This window comes from Perca flavescens, chromosome 6, assembly GCF_004354835.1.
Source record: "Perca flavescens isolate YP-PL-M2 chromosome 6, PFLA_1.0, whole genome shotgun sequence".
Classification (NCBI taxonomy): Eukaryota; Metazoa; Chordata; class Actinopteri; order Perciformes; family Percidae; genus Perca; species Perca flavescens.
The window spans coordinates 8,892,590-8,912,309 of NC_041336.1; the positions used below are offsets into that span (position 1 = coordinate 8,892,590).

The following is a 19,720-nucleotide window of genomic DNA, read 5'->3' on the forward strand; positions in this document are numbered from 1 at the left end:
TGGGCCATTACTGGTGACCACTGAGAGCTACACTAGAGCAGCTGGAGGATAAATGCTTCAACTGGCTGCAGTGCAAAGTGAAATGGAACATTTACATAAATTCATAGATGTAATTTCCGGGGGGCGCTTTGCCAGACCATCCACATGCTGCGGAGTGGAGGAGGGTCTGGCTAAGTTGTGCAAGAGAAAACTCAGATTGGACAGGTAGTCTAGCTAGCTGTCTCAATTTACGCTGCAGAGATCTGAGGATCAGTCAACCATAGTCCTCAGAAATCCACCGGAGTTTAAAATTACAACACAAAGAAAGACGAAGGAAACGGTAATCTGCGAAATGCATCTGGCGGAATTTTCTGCGGCACCGGAGCAATCCTGGAAGTGGAACGTCAAGGATATAGGTTACAACCCCCCAAATAATCAGAACTGGCCAGTGCAACCTTTCCCCGCCCCCATATCTTACCATAATGATGCATGAAAACTAGTCTTTTGTCCATATTTTAGTCATTTTCAGTCCTTTGTCATTAGCTTTGATGCTAACACCTTTTTTTTTTCTTCGCTTTCCCATAATGCTCTGGGAGAGTCTCTTTGACCAATCAGAGGCGTTGCTTTGCCTATTAAATTACAATTAAAATAAAAAATTGGAATAATACAAATGTGACCGACCCACAATGCTGCAATATTGTTTACAGAATAATATGAAATTAAGTACAGTTTAATTGTAGCATGACCATGAAATGGCTGAAGATAAATATCCATTTTACTAACACTGAAATGACAAATATGTTTTTATTCAAAAAGTGAATGATTTTATGCTATTCAACTGAACTAGTTGAGATAGGTAGACAATGTTGTTTTGCTATGTCTCAATTAATGTGAAACAGCCTATTTGGGCAGGCATATCCCGGGACCTTCCTAGATAGTTGGAGATCTTAACCCCCCCAATGTTGAACCCAAAGTTACGGCCTTGCAAATTATAATTTTACATGCAAATAATGATGAGTGAGTGTTGGGATCTTTATATACATTAAGATACAATGCCACCTGGGAGTTTGCTTTTTTAAATGTATTCCACATGTAAAACTATTCGTTATTAATCCAATCCACTTTATTTATATGGCACAATTTTAACAAACACAAGGTTTCCAAAGTGCTGCACAAAATAATACTATTATATTAAATACTATTGTTTACATTTTAGTTTCCAAAACTAAGTGTCCCTCTAATTCTAAAGCAAAACAACCACAACAATTAATAAGTACACACTTTATTGCCTCAGTGACAAAAAACAGACACAAAAAGAATCACATAATTACGTTTTACAAACTTGTTGTGTCAAAAAATAAGAAGTTCTGATGAATAAAGCCCTGAAGTGCAAACATGTAAACAAACGTCCCCCGACAGTTTCAATAATGAGAAGATGGGCTGTGAATTAATGAAAAAAATCTAATTCAAAATCCCCAAACTGGCTCCGTAATTTGTCCTTGTGGGAAATGGCCCTAATGCTGCCTCGTTTAAAGTTTAACCATCCTTATCCCTGCACTCATGATTTTGGTCATCAACATCTCCCAACAGACGTGTGTGAAAACCGTCATGTAGATGTAATTTTACATCTTGTCGTTACTCGTATTAAATCAATAATATTACGCAGTAAATTAACTGGGTGGACGGTGGCTGAGTAGCTAAAGACGCTGCTCTAAAAATAAAGCGGTCACAGGTTTGACTCCCAGGAAAGATAAGGTGTGTTCATCAACTGCGGTGCATTCTGTTGAAGCTCCTATCTGCTCGCTGCAGGTCACCCTGGATAAGAGATCACCGAGTGCTCTCACTGTAATTGCTTCTTGATTATCTTTGACTGTACTGCACCGAGTGACACATCACAGCCTGAGCACCCTCGACACAAATCCTGTCATAAAAAAATAATGTAAACAGAAATACGTTGAAATACAACACAGAATAATGAATGTACAAACTAATGGTACGCATCCACTGTGGCTTTTTTTTTTTTTTTTTTTCTTTTTCGCGGCAGGGATCGGATCGCCCCGCTTCGCTGCACTGGACGCTTATGGTGGGCTCGCCACTAGCAGCTATCAATTTCTCTATAATGACCACTGACAAGCTAAGAAAACATGCTGCGCCCTCCTACAACCACGATGGCTGCACCTGATTGGACAAACACTTCACGTGGGGCTGTCTGCTCCCAAATTTAAAAACAGAACAACATGGCGGCTCGTTTGGAAACTTTCTCTTATTGATTCACCGAAATTTCGTGCAAGAATTAAGCTGCAGCTGCTGAATCTGTCTTCATTTTAGATCGACAATGGACAGCTTAAAAAAATGTTTGTGGGTTTTTTGAGAGCAGCGAGTCGAGCTGGACTCCCCTGATTTGCATAAAGTAGCCTGGATTAGAGCTGGGCAAAATTTAATATAGATATTATATCGATATCGTTATATGAGACTAGATATCATCTTAGATTTTGGATATCGTAATATGGCATAAGTGGTGTCTTTTCCTGGATTTAAAGGCTGCATTACAGTAAAGTGATGTCATTTTCTGAACTTACCAGACTGTGGTTTGCCTTTACCCACTTAGTCGTTATATCCACATTACTGATGATTATTTAGCAAAAATCTCATTTCAACTTTATGCAAATGAGGAGCGGGCAACTCGTCGCCCCACCTTCTCGAAAGTGGCCGCGACGCTACCGGAATGCATTGTGCGGCTGCTCGCATGGAAATGGCGCTTTCCAGTGGACACGTACCATTATAAAGGTGAATTTGTTAGCTAGTACTATACCTAGCTCAGCTACCATTCAGTTGGGAGGCTGGTCACGAAATTACAGGTGATCCCAGAGCTATGGAACACAAAGAGATAAAGTAGTGAAGAACTGAACATCATCCAAAGTCCATGACGCCAACCATGTCCTCTCCAGGCTCAGTGTGTGCCTGATGTAAAGTCCTATAGACCTTTTTTTAATGGAATCCCATTGCTAGGCAACAGCCTGGCCTCTTGCTGACTTCCTGTCAGTTGATGTCATTCACATACGGTACATTACAACAGGGGCCATTTAGAATGTTAATGTTTACAGCTGTGAAATGGTCTATAAAGTCATGTAAATCTAAAGTCCTCTTGATGTTTGTGCCGCACGAAAACCTGGACATATTTACAAAAGTCTTTTTGTTTACAAAAGGTTATAAAATCAGTTAAATAGATGATCGCAAAACATGTCAGCTAGTGTCTGCGTCCACCTCTGCCTCTCCCTCTCCTTCTACCTTGGCCTCGCTGACGGGGGGGAGACTTGTGTGTTTCCTCTGTACCATCGACCTCCACTTCCAGCTCGCGCTCGTTCACAAGAATCGCATCTTCTGGAAGGAAGATGACCTCTTCCCCCTCCTCCATGTTTTCCCTCTCCCCTTCTTCCACTTCTTTTGTTGCGGCTTCCTGTGTCGTCTCTAGCTGCTCCTCCACCATCACCTCCTCCTCTTCTTCCTCCTGCTGCTTCACTGTAGCGCCGTTGTTTAAGGTAACGGTTGTCGCAGTGATGGCGTTGCTGATGCTGCTGTTACTGGTTGCTATGGCCTGCTCCAGTTTAAGGCGGTACTGCTCGGCCTCCTGCTCCTTCTGCAGGAGCTGCTGCTGGTACCCCTCGGCTTTGAGATTGGCTTCCTGCAGCTGCCGCTGCAGCTGCTCGCGACTCTCTTTCACCTTCTGGAAATAAAAAAACAAAAACAAAAAGTCAAATATATGGGAACTTTCCTTAAGGAACACACCACCGTTTTTTGAAATAGGGGTTTTTCACCGTCTCCCCCTAGATGTAGATAGGTGGGCAAATGCATTTTTGTCTCAGTGCACGCATTGTCTTTAATCCGGCAGCAGCGCCGCTAGCTTAGCTTAGCGTAGTGAATGGAATCCTTTGTTGCCAGATAGTATGTCGTGAGTAAATATATGATATCCCTGCAGTAGCAGAAACAACGAAGTAGCAGTGCTTTGGCTGTGCTTCGACCCAATATAGTTCCCAAGTCAATATCTGCCTAGGAAATCGTCTAGTCTTAATCTGCGTTGCTATTTGTACTTGTGAATACGCAGGCCACAAGAAGTAATATGTTTTTATTTTTAATTTTTGTTGGCTCCGGACTTTGAGAAGCGCGGCATTAGACTCAAAACAAAATGTAGTTTAGTAAACCTTATTGTATGACATACACTGTAAATGTAAATGTGCAGACCACAATTACATGTATACATTTACAAGCTAATTGTAATATTGGGGGGCATCACGATGGTGGCTATCCATCGTGATGTCGGCCAGCCATCATGATGACGATGATATCGGCACAACCCTAATAAAGCTAGTATGTAACAGGTTTAAACTAGTGCTGTCAGTAAAACGCGTTATTAACGGCGTTTACGCAAACCCATTTTAACGGCGTAAATTTTTTTATCGCAAGATTAACGTTCTTTTTAGGGTTTTTTCACATGCTGTTGCAACAACTAGTAACGTTAGAAAAACTACAACACCACACCGGATCTAGCTAGACCGGAAACAAGACAACAGGCCCGCTGCACACACTTGTTTGGGCTTGCGAGCCGGCCAAAGAGAAGTAGGCTAACGTTACGTTTTGAGCGGATGGGGAGCACGAGACACCAAAATGGATGCCAGTTAGATTCTGAATGGAAAGTTTACTTCTAAAAAGTTGCCAAATGGTTCCATTGACAAGACCAAAGTGATCTGTGTGTTTTGTCATTGTGAACTGAGCTATCATCGCAGCACGTCCAGTCTGAAATACCACTTGATGGCCGAGAACACAGCTGATGCCAATTCTCCGCCCCCCCCTCGTCAAAGCCAGGCGACAAAAGCACAAATTAAGCCAATCCACTTTTCCATGTTGATAAGAGCATTGAAATGAGGGGAAAAAAAATAATAGAACAAAAAGAAATCAAGGGACATTTAGAATAGATAAAAATTTGCGATTAATTGCGAGTTAACTATGACATTAATGCGATTAATCGCGATTAAATATTTGAATCGTTTGACAGCACTAGTTTAAATAGTTGATATGTACCTAGGCACTTCTGGCTTACCTTGTCTTTTTGGCCGACGTGATTGGCTGAGGGGTCTGTGTTCCTCTTGCGTTTGGGCGTGGCCTGCTGAGGATCCTCAACCACCACCTCCTCTGTGATTGTGCCGGCTGGCAAAGCCACCACTGCACCGCAGAACAGAAAAATGTCAGAGGAGGGTCAGTGCAGAGCTGTGAACAAATGTTTTCTTGAGTTGCGGTCTCAGACGGTGTGTGTGTGTGTTTGTGTGTGTGTGTGTGTACTGGTAGTTCTGCAAGTCCTATTCTATCTATGTATGCAAAATGTCATTGTGTGTTTCCCTAACTGTAGGATTGGGTTTTATTTCAGATAGGAGATAGAGTGCAGTTTCTTTTTACATTTTCTTTAAAAGCTCTGAGTTTGAGGAGTCTTTGATTTGGCAACACCCACCTACCTGCACTTACAGCAAACAACTTAACTGGTTTTAAATTGCTTCTTTTTCTCCTCGAGACCCGGCTTGTAATATAGTGTTTTACATATTCAGACATCATTTCTCAATGAACAATCCTTTACTTCACATACAAAGGTGTCAAATAGTCTCAAGATGCTGAATTTCCTGTTTTGTAGGTTCTCCCATCACATATAAACCCATTTAATAAGCAGCTTTTCCCCATTTTTTACTCCAGAATGCAAGTAACAGCAAACTGCAATCGTGTCTGTACTAGTCCCAGGCGCTATACATGTGCCTCTGTTTTGTATGAATTCTCCACAGCGTGTACAGAATTGTAACACTCTAACTAGCTGATTGCTAATGGGTGTATTGTTTTTTTTTTTTATTGTCGTTATAGTGCTGCTTTTTTAGAAACTATCTGCGTTTATGATGTCAATGCGTCCCTGTTCTCAGTTAGGTCCTGCTCAGTTTTTCGAGAGCACCTTTGTGTTGCCCACTCACTCTGCTGCCCCTGCAGGGTGAAGATGTACTGCTGGCCCAGGGACGCTGGCTGCAGGTTGCCGTGTTGGTCCGTCACTATGGTAATGACCCTTTGGCCGCCGTCGCCCACCACATGTTGAAAGGTTGCTTCCACCGACTCGGCAGCCATGACGTCCTCTGACTTGCCTGCAGACAACAGTTGGCTTGTATTGTTAGATAACACGCGTAGGACCGCTCCCACATTATGATGCTGTTCAAAAATGAACCAAGGCCAGTATGTTACGCAACCACAAAGAAGAAGAGGGAAAGGATTCCAATTCACACGTTTTCAAACTCTCGCTGGATGGTTAAAGACATTTCTAAATTAACACTGAGAAGCTAATGTTTGTTGTTTTTTTTTCTGTCAGGAATAAGATGGATCAAATAAAAAGAGGGAATGTGTCCCTTTTCCAGTTCCATTCATTGGTAATTCAATAGGGCCCGAGCGCCGACAGCGGCGAAGGCCCTGAAACTGAAGGAATTATTATTTTCCCGTCAAATGAATTGGCTTTTTGAGGGGCTTAATATATTCAAAAACTCACCAAATTTGGCGGTTGCATCAAGTCTGGTGAAAATTTACGTATTTTAAGGGTTTCGGGAATAGGCGCACAAAAATGGCTCGCTAGCGCCCCCTAGAAAGTTAAAAAAATTGAGCCCCTGCAGTGCGTTTAACGTAGACTCACGAAACTTGGTACACATATGTAACATGTCAAGATGTACAAAAAACTTCATTATAGCCATACCCTAAACCCAACAGGAAGTCCGCCATTTTGAATTAAATGTTCGAAATTAGTGCAATTTTGGCCATTTCCACATGTCGTACTTTAACGAACTCCTCCTAGAGATTTTATCCGATCAACTTCAAACTCGGTCTGTGCCATCTTAAGACGTTAAAGATGAAAAGTTGTTAAAAGAAAAACTTTTCGTCATAGGGCGTGGCCGTGGCGGGGTGGCCATTTTGTGCGTTTCGCTGCCGAAACGGGAAGTGGGTGTAACTCGAGTGTACGTTGTCCAACTGGCTCGAAACTTTTCAGGATTCATAAGAGTCCTACCCTGAGGACAAATAAAGGCCGATATTTACTTAAAGTCATAGCGCCCCCTAGTGGCAACAGGAAGTAGGCCTAAAAGTCAAGGTGCTATACTTTAACAAACTCCTCCTAGAGATTTCATCCGATGGACCTCAAACTTGGTCTCTACCATCCCAACACCTTAACGATGAAAAGTTATTAAAAGAAAAACTTTTCGTCAGACGGTGTGGGTGTGGCGTGGCGGCCCTTTTGAGTGTTTAGCGATGAACAAAGAAGTTGTTGTAACTTGAGTGTACTTTGTCGTATCTCACCGAAATTTCTCACGATTGACAAGGGTCCAGGCCTGAAGACACCTACAGGCCAAAATTGACTTTTGGTCATAGCGGCCCCTGCTGGCAACATGAAATGCGCCTTATATGACAAACATCATCCGATTTACATGAAACTCAGAATGTGTGGTCTACATGTGATACTGAGCCGCCCCCTATAATATGACCACACCCACTTACTCAAGCCACGCCCCCTTTCATAACATTTGAACCGTTTAAGGTATACCATTGTGTGAGGTGTCATTGAACTCAGCACAGACTTCCTTTTAAAATTGGTGATGGTTTGGCCCGCCCCCTGTGCTTAAGCCACGCCCCCTTTCATAAATGCTGACCCATCTAAGGTAGAGTCTTGTGTGAGGTATCATTGAACTCAGCATAGACTTCTTTCTTCATTGGTGATGGTTTGACCCGCCCCCTACGCTTTGGCCACGGCCCCTTTCGCAGCTAATGAACCGCATGACGTAGAATCTTGTGTGAGGTATCGTTGTACTCGGCGGGAAGTTCCCTTTTCATTGTTGACGATTCACGGCGTCTGAGTGCCGCGCAAATGCGCAGTCGCAAGGAGCGGCGTCCGCCGGTAACCCCGACCCGCGCAGAGGCGCGAGGGCCCGCCCATCGCTGCTCGCAGCTTTAATTACTTTATTATCTTTATCTCAGGCATTAGGGTTATTCTTTACAAAATAAGATTTTGACAGTGGGGGAAGAAGTATTCAGTCTCTTTACTTAAGTAAAAGCACTAATACCACTCTGTAAAAATACTCTGTTACGAGTAAAAGTCTTGCATTAAAAATGTTACTTAAGTGAAAGTATGTAAGTATCATCAGGACAATGTACTTACAGTATTAAAAGAATTGCAATTTTCGATGCAGAAAAATCCTCACATTTTAGAAACCAAACAGTTCTGTCATCAACTAAGTGTTTGATCGGCAAATCATTTCAGCCGGACTTGTAGGCCGTTATATTGTTGGGTAGTTTAATTTGTATTTAAAACATCATATTTTATGTTATTTTTGTGTTTTGTATGCAAAAGTCTTAATGTGTAAAATAACTAGTAGCTAAAACTGCCAGATGAATGTAGTGGAGTAAAAAGTACAATACAATCGCCCTGCAGCTCAGGCTGGAAACCTGTACGTTTATCTATTCTGCTTCTGTTACAAATCTGTGAGGACCAATCACAAAATGGCTTATCCACCTGGCGCGCTATTGGCGGGTTTAACACAATGGCGATAAAGAAGCGACCAAGCAGCTTTTTGTTTACGTTCAACATGGCGGTCACCGAAGTGCAGCAGCCCGTTGATGCCGCTGTCGCTGCCTCGTCACTCGGATTGTTGGTCTGATTGGTTGAAGGACTGTCCAGTTGCGTACAGAGTCATTTGAACTATGACCGTTGATCACGCTTCTTGTGCAGTAGAAAATACAGAGCAGACTCCCCAGACTAATGTTCAATCTTAAAAGATTGAGCTTGGTCTGGTGATAGCCAGACTAAGTAGAAAGTAGCATTAAAAGAAAATAGACCTCTAAATTGTACTTGAGTACAGCACTTAAGTGAATATACTTACATGTATGTTACATTCCACCACTGGATTTTGGCAAATATGAATTGTTGTTCTAAAACTGTCCGCCATGTTGTTTCTATTCTAGATCGTGGAGTCCAGATGTTCCTTAATTTGTTGTCAAATATGATATGTCTCTTGAGATAACACAGTAAGTCTCCTGAAGTTTCTCCCCCCCCCTGTACAAGTTTGTATTTCACATCCTTTTCCATCTGCTGTTTATTCATCCTTTTTTTGTCACTTAATGTCCGTACTGTATCACTGCACCTAAACACAAATGATGGATGCATGTGCGCTGCCTACCTGCACTGGTTTTGGTGGTGGAGACCAGGTCTGAGAAGTTGACCAGCCCACCAGCACGGATGATGTAGTGGGACTCTGGGTCCATGTTTACCTGGTTCTGCATGCCGTCCTGTGCACACACATATAACAGGAGCTGTGGTTACATTAAATCCTGTTGCAGTTTATGGCAATTTGTATACTGATCTGTTGCATAAGAGGGTGAGAACATTTAAAATGAAATAATTTGGGATTATATTCAAGAAACTCAAAACCTGTGCAACCCCACAATAACTAATTCTTTGGCTATTTGGGAGGAGTGGAAGGAAACAAGCTGTAAACACAGTGACATATCATGACCTTTTAGGCTGATATGGCAGTCATCAATTGCAAATCATCAAAAAGTCCATTTACTCTCTTTTAGCTCTATTTTGCTCTCCACCAATTCTGATACATGGGCCAAAACCTCGCGGGGCATCAAATAAATCCAGAAGGTATTATGAAATTTTAAAAACCGAAACTATATCCTAATGTCTGATTATTTTAATTGATACCTGCATGCCCTTTTTGAGGGAGAAAGCGGTATATGATACAATTTCTGATCTCTTATTCCATTTTAGATGAATGTGTAATCCAATTGACAAGTTACAGGTATAAAATGAAATACTGAAACACTTTCATGTATAAAAAAAAAAGAAAAAAGACCCTACCAATTGTTTCAACTGTCTGAAACAATGATAAAAGGCTTAAAGACAAGATAAGAAAGTAGATAGCATCAGTACCCTGTAATTGAAACTGACACTTTAATCCACTAGTTTTATTCTATTAGAAAAGAGTCACAGTAGAGCAGTTTTTGGGGCCCTGAAGAATTGCAGTTGAAAGTGATCTGTGCTGCTGAAAGTAAAAATTACTTTGAGAATCACTTCATTGATCATATGACATTATTATTTTTTTTTTTAATTGGCCCGTTTTCCGAGCAAAGGTAATCATGCGGTTAATAGTGGATACAATGTGATGGTTGTGATATGTGTACACTATGGTTTAAAAGCAATAGTTTGTTTTATTGTTTATTCACTGATGATTCATTTTCAGTGTGGTGGCGATGCGATTTCATCTGAAGGAGACATTTTATCTGCACAGACTTGATAACAAAGAGAAACGATGGTCATTATTTTATGGACGGCACACTAACATTTTTGTGGCTTTATGGCTGTGTCTAAACCTAAAAATGTCCAGTCGTTTATTTGTCTTAGAAAGCTAAAGTGCTTTTCTTCCTCAGAGCACAGCAGTACGTTCATTTCAGATAACAAACACATATCATGGTGCACTAACGGGGATTCAGTTAGGGCTGCTCGATTATGGAAAAAAATATAATCACGATTATTTCAGTCAATATTGAAATCGGCATAATTTAACACGATTACTCGTTGACTTCTGGAAAGATGTTGCAATTATTTAACTTAAAAAAAACAACACATACAACTTTGAAATTTGCCTTAATACTTTTCCTATTTAAACTTGATTTTTTTCAATCAGAACACAAGAGAAAATAAGAGTTTACTTGCAAAACGGAATGAGCTAAATACGTGTTTTTCTCGACTATTCTGTTTTTGTGATCACTGGGAGCCGAAATCACGATTACATTTCGATTAATTGCACAGCCCTAGATTCAGCCCCTTTCAAACAATGACCACCGGGGGGGGGGACATTTCTCACTCGTGGCCACTTGTGGGTGTTTATGTTTCATAAACATGTGTCAGTGTCCTTCTGTGCACAGCTGCTTTTGCTCGAGGCCCTACTATCTTGTATCCTGGCCGGTTGGGGAGTACTGTCCGGGGAGAGGAGTTATCTCATGCTAACTAGAACCTCCTACGTCCCACCTGAAGGCCCACACTCACCTCCGTTACATAAAGCCTTGGTAGGAGAGCATGTGGACCTTTTATAATCTCATTTTTCCAAATACTGTGCCCACTGACTTCAACATAATCATTCACCACAATTCTGTTACTGTAATTATCAGTGTGGATTCTGCATGCTTTTAAAGACAAGGTCTAATCCCATCTTGTGTGAAATGGTGTCTAAATGCAGGTGTTATTGTAAGAACTGTTTGTGCGAACATGGCTGTCTGACAGAGAGATGCTGCACGGCCACCGAAACCATAGCAACGGCGGTGAGAGTCTGACGGGAGCTTTGCTAGTCGCACTTAGAAAACATCAAACCTATTTCTGAAATCACAGGGGCACGGTGCAAACATGTCTGCGCCTGCAGTCTCACACTTTTGTCTTCTTATTTGTCTTTTTACTTTTCTCCTCCTTTCCGTCTGTTTTTTTAATCTCCTCGGCTCCCCCATTTATCTTCTTCTACCCCCTCCTTTCTGTTTTCGCTCTCCCCCTAAGCTCTGTCCGTCTCTCTCTATGCCTCTCTCACAAGCCCCTCATTTACTCATCATGTCTTCTTGTCTTCCCCGCCTTCGTCTATCCGTCCATCTCTCTCGCTGTTTCTCTCGTCTTCATTTTTACCTGCCTCGGCTGAGATGTGCCTGGGCGTTTACTGTCCCCCCCCCCCACCCCCCCGAGTGTCTCCTGCTCTGTTATCTTGTATTATAACCTTGCACAAAAGCGTTTAGCGTTTGAGACTCCGACAGACACAGAAATGACCTGCTTCCACTCATCTCTGCTTTCTGTCCTCCCTGCATGCCTCATCCTTCTTTTCTCTCTCAGCTACCTGTCCTCAAAGCTATTTCTTTCCGCCCTACATCAATTTGTCTTCCCTTTCTTCCTCTCCCTCCCCTCATCATCTTCATCACGTCTCTTTTTCCTCTTTCCCTTCTGTTATCCCCATTTATATCTGTGTTCATCCAATCTTGTCTCCTTATTAGGGATGTCAAGCGAACCGATACTTCAGTATGGAAGTTGATGCCAAAATTCTGAAAACGTGACCGTACTGGTTTTTCTAGGTACCGGAGATGCAATTCTTCCGAACCGGACGGGGGCAGCACATACGCCTACAAATGTTCTAGTCTAGCGCTAAATGCCGAAGACAAAGAAAATTGAATAGTACATCATGTCTGTGCACGGTGCACACTGACTGCTGGAATGCAGTAAGCCTGAAGTAAACTTATACCGTACATATACGGCAATGGCTTTCACGAGATCACCTGGAACTCTCAGGGCCCTATTTTAACGATCTGAGCGAGTTTGGACCTCGGCGCATTGCTATTATGACGGCGGATTTGCACCATAATATTTTTATTTGTAATCTTTTGCATGTCTGTGTGCTGCTGCGCTACCCTGTGTGTGTAACAAGCATAGTGTGCGCGCTGTGCACGAGCCTTGGTGCATTTTACTAATTTGCTGTTAAATTAACAATGAAATGCTGCGTTATTGACTTTAGACCAGGTTTCTGTTGGTAAATGGTGCGATCACTTCCCGCTACCTCAAGATAGCAATACGCCAAGAATGCACCTGAACACACCTCCCTGTAAGACCAGCACGCCCATGGGCGCACAGATGGGCGCAGGTGTATTTGCTATTTAAACGACGTGTGCGCTGGACGGGAAACTGACAACTGCGTCGGTCTTAAACTAGCAAAGACACTTGCGTCGGGCTTTGCGCTGCGCGGGGTGCAAGACAGGGCCCTCACACTGCAAGTAAGTCTGTTTTTCTCTGCCGTTGTTTTTCACATACAGCCAACGATAGCTGACATTAGCGCTGGATCCAGTGGACCTCTGCATAACGTCAGTTTAAAGTTAACTTCAACCAGCTTAGTTCCATGTGAAGAAACAACGGCACAGAGAAACAGACATAACATGCTCGCTGTCTGGGAGTTCCAGGTGAACTCAGGGAAGACGTTCCCGTATGCTAGCTGCGTGGCGATGCCAGTCTTTGGAGCAGTGGGCCGTGGGTCCAGAAGACTGACGTTCTCTTCAGATTACATGGAAAGCACGCTCTCCTTCCCCCCCTCAAATCCCTCCGCTCTACGCCAAAACAGTGAGAGAAAGTTGAAACTGAAAAAAAAAATATGACACTTATCCTTATCCTGAAATACACATTATATTATAAGGAGTACCTGGGATTTATTGTTTTGTGTTTGTTTGTTGTTACCGTGGTATCAATTTGGGTATCAAGAATCATGGAATTTCACTGGTATTGGTATCGTGACATCCCTACTCTCTGTCTCATCTGTTCGTCTGACTCAATGTCTTTGTCCATCCTGTTTTTCTCTCCTCAGCGCTATCTGAGTGTCTGTCTCTCTCTCTCTTTCTTTCTCTCGCTCCCAGAATGTCTCTGTCTCTCCACATCCCCCACCCTCCGTCCATCCACCTGTAGCAGTATCATCAGCTCCGTGTTGCTGGTATCCATGGCGATGTCGAACGGCGTCTTGTCAAACTTGCTGAGGCAGTGGACGTCTGCGCCGTGCCTCAGCAGGAGCTCCGCCACCTCCCTGTGGCCGTGCTGAGCCGCCCAGTGCAGCGCAGTCATCTTCAGCATGTCTCTGGCGTTGATGTTGGCGCCGTTCTGCAAGGGTGCACATCGCCCCCCGTTGGCGAGAAAAGGGAAGAAAACAATAAAAGAGAGGAGGACAAAAGGGACGTGATGAGAAAAGAGGTCTGTGACTAGGCAGGGAGGAAAGGTGGAGTGTACAGTCTAACAATGTTGAAAACATGTCACATGGTTGTAAAATGTCATTTAAAACACACTGTTGAAGTCCCTGAAAATGCTTTTGTATTTTCCAAAGCAGAGATTAGAAAAGTGTTTGGCCATACACGTTGGCCATGCATTATCTACTATAATAATGTGAACATGTTGCATGCATAACCACACTGAAACAGACAAATGCACGGTAGATGGCTCTCCTCACCTGCGCTAACAGGTCCACTATGTTGGAGTGACCCTCTGAGGCGGCGATGTGAAGAGGCGTCTTGTCCACCTTTGTTCGGGCGTCCCTGCTGACCCCGGCACGCAGCAGCACCTCGGCGGTGGAGTGATGACCGTACTGGGCTGCGAAATGCAGCGGCGATGAGCCCAGCTGGAGGAAAAAGAGAAGAGAGAGAGACCAAGATACAGTATGTGAAGGAGCAGCTGGAGGTGATTTTTAATTATCTTTATGCAGGGAAAGTTCACTTAACATGAAACGCCATCACATCTGAGTTTAACCACAGCTAGGGCTGGGCAATACATATCGATAACGATATATGAGGCTAGGGCTGCACGATGTGAGGAAAATATCTAATTGCGATAATTTTGACTGAAATTGCAATTGTGATAGGATTCATGATATTGGAGGTAATGATCATTTGCATCATAATTCTCATTTTCATTGAAAAATATGTATATATATATATATATATATATATATATATATATAGTAAAAAAAATTGAAGTGTGATTTTTTGCAAGGATCTGTACCAAACCAAGATTTTTTCTTTAGTCTGTCGCATACCATTTGTAGGCCGGGACGTCTCTGCAGCACCACAATACTTTATTTTATAATGATTTAACACATATTTTGCATTTAACAAATATCGCGGCCCCCCTGCGATTTGGATATTGCACTAGTTCATATTGCGATTTCGATAAAATTGCTATTAATTTTGCAGGCCTATATGAGGTTAAATATTGTCTTAAATTTTGGATATTGCAATGTGACACAAGTGTTGTCTTTTCCTGGTTTTACAGGCTGCATTACAGTACAGTGAACTTACCAGACTGTTCTAGCTGTTCTATTATTTGCCTTTACCCACTTAATCATTATATCTACATTACTGATGATTATTTATCAAAAAAGTCATTGTGTAAATATTTTGTGAAAGCACCAAAAGCTCCAGGATTTCCATATACCCACTTAAAAATGCCCAATAACTCGCAACACCACATTTTCCATAATGTTTTTGTTATATTTTGAATCATCTGTGTTTTTCTTCTTCACATAGGCTAAATAAAGGTATTTCCCCTGTAAATTAGAGCATAAAAGTGTATCCAAATATAGGAAATGAAGTCGTTGATGCTCCAAACTTCCCTGGGGGAGGACACCCAGACCCCCCACTATGATATGGACACCCCCCCCACAATCTGAGAAGTACTCAGATCTCATGATGTTACATTAGTTTGACAAGTAACGAAACTTGGGGCTAAAATCTACAAGTAAAAATACCCCTCCACCTCTACTACATCTCTAGGTCTGCTCAAATGCAGTGCTCACGACAGATTTACAGACCAACTAATAATAACGTCTCACATTAGTTTTTCGGTGCAGTTACAACTGATGTAGGAGTTGAAAGGCTTGAAAGTCTCCCCCTGTGTATCATGCACTGCGGCACACAGACAGCTAATCCACCAATGTTGACACTTCCACGGAATCTAAATTATCATCTGGTATATTCGCACAGCTCAGCTTTACTTGGGAAAAGTGTGACACATCTGTTTCATTTCATTAAGGATGGATTTGAATTTATACATTCTTCATTTATGAAAGCTGTTATTTCTCCCCTTATTTAAAAACGGAGACATCATGTGAACGTGGCATGAATCCACTAAACCATGTGCCCTTTAATACTGCAACTACTCTTCTGCGTACATTTCTGAAATGTAGCACATCGTCACAGATGAATAATAGAACTCGAAAATCAATTCATTTTGACACCGTTCAATCTGTTATCTGTTCTTGTAGTTTAGATAAAGGTGGCATTAGGGTAGAGAACGTTCAATAAAACCGCATTAGTGATGTACACACTGCCTGTGAGCAATACATTATAAATGAATGCTATAGTGCCTGTGGATTATTTATGTAGGCTTGTAAATTTCTCAAAAAAATCTAAATTATTTAAAACAATTGATCTGTCATTGCTGTAATAAGTACATAGATACAATAATTTCATCAGTTTGCAGGCCAATTAAATTAATTTAAAATGCAAATTAGGATAAAATGATATAAAGACACTGAATGTTCTGTGCTTGTAGTAAAAGCTCAAGGACGTACTGTACATTACGGGGCAATGGGGATTTATCAAAACTACTGGTATCCCTTTTGCTATTTAGACTGAGTGCATGTTTAAAATATGGATAATAGTTCAGCTCAAACAATAAGTTAATTGTCAATTAGTCAATCGACAAAAAAACAATGGGCAACTATTTTGATAATCAATTCATTATTTATCGTTTGTGTCATCTTTCAGCTTCTTGGTTTTGAGGATTTGCTGCTTTTGTCGGTCTTATGTGACTGTAATTTGAATATATTTTAGGTTTTGGACTGGTGTTCGGACAAAATATCACCTGGAGCTTTAGAAAATTGTGAGGAACATTTTTCAGTACTTTCTGACATTTTGTAGACCGAACGATGAATGGATTAATCGTGAAAATAATCCCCAGATTAATAGATAATCGATTAGTTTCAGCCCTAAGGTATAGTTTAATAGGTTTCACAGATGTTATTATGAAAAGTATGGTCAGTTTTTTTCATGTGCAAATTTGTAAAGTGTTGCACACTTATGGCACTGTAACTGAGGATTGCACATGTTAGTTGTTGGCCTGCACCTACAGAGAATTTGTGTGTTTTTCCTTCTTTGAACAGAGATAAACCATGAACGATATGCATGTGCAGATGCAGGACAGAGTACAGCAAAGACAGAAATATAAGAGTATCTGAGTGTTGTTTTTTCCCTGCAGTAAGTGTCCGCTCAAGGTTTCTTTAACTTTCTCCTGTCCTTTGACATCGATATGAGGCCTCAGCATTACTTTCATTCCGCCACTGCATGGTGACAAAGTCCAAAACGACATTAGGAGCTGACAATCTCTGTTTCTTGGCAGCAGATGAGGGTTCACACGCATCTCATTACAGATTAGCCTGAAGATTATTCCATAATTAAAGCATATCAGCCTCACCCAGTCCGTGGTGAATGGAGCACCATTGGCCATCAGAGCTTTGACATCATCATCCTGTCCACTCCGCACCGCCTCAAGCAGCTGCTGCCCAAGATGCACCAGTGACATCTGCTGACAGGTAGGAGAAACACTTTGATGCTATCACATCTAGACATAACAGTCAGGCAAGGAGAAACAATTCAACGGAGCACACACTGACGTACTTTAACTGTGTGTATTGTTTCTTTTGTGGAAAAGTATAATATCCAGAATGCACATTAATACTTGTTTGCCTTCTGTTAAGCCAATGTTTTGCAATTTAGAAAATCATGATCGTCACAAATGTTCAAATATTCCTTACATTTGATGACAAAATGTCCGACTTTTCACGAAAGTGCTGAGATGATCTAAATTAACCGTTTATATAAAATGTTACTACAGTAAAAATACATAAGTCTTATTAGTCAAATGTTATTTAAGTATCAAGCAAGTAAAATGACTCAATATGCAGTGAAATGCTGTTCTGTCACTGTTGGATTATTATAAGTGATGCATTAATGTGAAGCAGCATTTTATGTTACAGCTGTTTGAGCTGGAGGTACTGTTGGGTAGACTAACCTAAAGCAATGCATTTTATAAGATCATCATGTAGGCCTATTGTATGTTTTGTATATCATAACGTCAAAGTGCAAAGTGACTGGTATATTTAGTATTAGTATTTATTTTAAAGTATTTATTATACTTTCCTCTGAAATACAGTGGAGCAGAAGTATAAAGCAGCAGAAAATGGAACAAATAAAAGTACAGTATAAATATATATATATAAAAATATATATATATATAAATACAAATTTCTACTTATACTTTAATCTTATTTTTGTTCTTTATGCTTTGTTCTCATGTTTATGCTTATATTTTGTTTTTCAATGTCAACTGCTTTAAGTTTATTTCGTGTAATGAAAGGTGCTTTTTTTTATAAAATTGCCAATGCCACTGTTGTTAGTGTAATGTGTGAGTAATTACAGTGGAAGTAAACAAGTGCAATGATAAGCCATTACATAAGGAATGTAAGTTACAAACTAAATTTAATAGATTATTCATGCATTTCAAAACGTACTTATAATTCATTAGTATAATAATGAGTATGCTAATATGACAACATCGGTCAACTTGTTAAAATATAAGTTAACGATGTTGACACCGAAATGAAAGCTGGACTCCCCTGCACACGGCTTATCGTTATTAGGTAGACAAGCTGTATCAATACACATCATATTTGTCACTTGATAAAATACAAAGAAGGTACATAGGCGATCATTTTTAAAATATAACAATATAGTTTGACACCCATTTAAGTTAGGTTTGTTCCGGTGGAAGTTGAAGCTAGCAAAGGAGCTATTTCCACATCCGCTAGTCAATTCTCCAAACATCAAGGGGGGGAAGACAACTCTGCTCGGATATTTACCGAATAACTATAATTATTTCAGCTATAATAAGAGCCAGCAACCTGAATATCGACACACTTATAACTTAAAGCCTATTAATTCTGAAGTGACAATAAAAGCTAGCGGTTGACTTAACTTAACGTTACTGTTGCTATTCGTGTTTATCACTCTGCTAGCTCTTTGCAATTCTGTGTTTAACGTTACGTTAGCTATACAACCATTTTATTTGATCGTGGTATACTTGCCTCAAAATGAAGGTGTCAAAAAAAGGATCTATTATTTACGCTCGTTTCTGGTATACGTTAGCGTATTGTAACTGTTTCGTAACTTCTTCGCCAAAAATATCATTTGTGTTTTTATTATTTGTGGGTCAAAGATGGCGGCGACATGGCAAATGTAAAGTGAGGCAGATAATGGGTGTTCCGGTTGGGCTTTCCAAAATAAAGCGAACACTGAACGCGTAACTATTTATTTTGGGTGCGGCAATGCAGTACATGCCACTAAAAATCTTTGTATCTAGTAAAAATGACATTTTTGTTTTTGTCTAAAGCTCCTCGCAGGATAAACGTATAATATCACGGCAAGAGAGGATGGAGGGCCATGATGTGTTTCCAAGAAGTACGTTTATTTTGAAGGTAAAATCTGGTTTCAGTTTTAGTTTGTAGTTAACTTCAGTCGATGTAAGAAGACTACAGCAGAAAACGTCTGTGGAGAGTTGGTCATAGTCCATTTATTAAAACGTTTAGGAAAATCTGACTTATTTTCAGTAAGCTTTTTTTCTATTGTGAAATTAATCAGAACATTTTACTGGCTATTAACTTGTTTCAATAAACATGCTGACTGTAAGTGTTTAATAAAGACTATTCAGTGTCAAGAGTTTAGGGACCTGATTATTTTTATTCTTAAATTTATAAAGGACAACACACATTAATTAACATTTCTGTAAATGTGCCAATGTTAGCCGGCCGGCTAATTTTCAACTGTAGTCCTTTGGCCAGATGATTTTAGACCAGAGGAACAGGAAACAGCAAAACATTAAACTATACAGACAGAAGTCAACAAGACACCACACAGACAGCTAGAGCAACAAATAAGCTTTCTCAGTAAGCCATGCAGAGCTACAGGAAGCAACAGTTACACATCAACAGTATCCCCGTTCAATATAAGAAGCCATGCAAGCATCAATACACAGCCAAGCAACACAGACACCGTTCAACCATGCAAAGCA

The 19,720-nt window shown here is 40.9% G+C and overlaps 1 protein-coding gene across 3 annotated transcripts; it reads right to left on the minus strand.

Annotated features, from left to right (window-relative positions):
• Positions 1-1,245: 1,245 nt before the first annotated feature.
• On the minus strand, positions 1,246-18,907 carry gabpb2b (GA binding protein transcription factor subunit beta 2b). 3 transcript variants are annotated; one of them, XM_028581199.1, is made up of 10 exons: positions 18,738-18,907; positions 17,069-17,176; positions 14,049-14,216; positions 13,511-13,705; positions 9,213-9,321; positions 5,982-6,146; positions 5,075-5,196; positions 3,268-3,703; positions 2,792-2,849; positions 1,246-1,900 (listed from the first exon to the last, which is right to left on the minus strand). In XM_028581199.1, exons 2-9 carry the CDS (start codon positions 17,174-17,176, stop codon positions 2,824-2,826), a joined length of 1,329 nt encoding a protein of 442 aa, XP_028437000.1. In that variant the 5' UTR covers positions 18,738-18,907; the 3' UTR covers positions 1,246-1,900; positions 2,792-2,823. The 3 variants fall into 3 exon arrangements, 2 of the variants coding, with proteins under 2 accessions (XP_028437000.1, XP_028436999.1); XR_003692820.1 differs by having other exon boundaries at positions 2,792-3,703; XM_028581198.1 differs by lacking the exon at positions 1,246-1,900 and having other exon boundaries at positions 2,587-3,703.
• Positions 18,908-19,720: the final 813 nt, after the last annotated feature.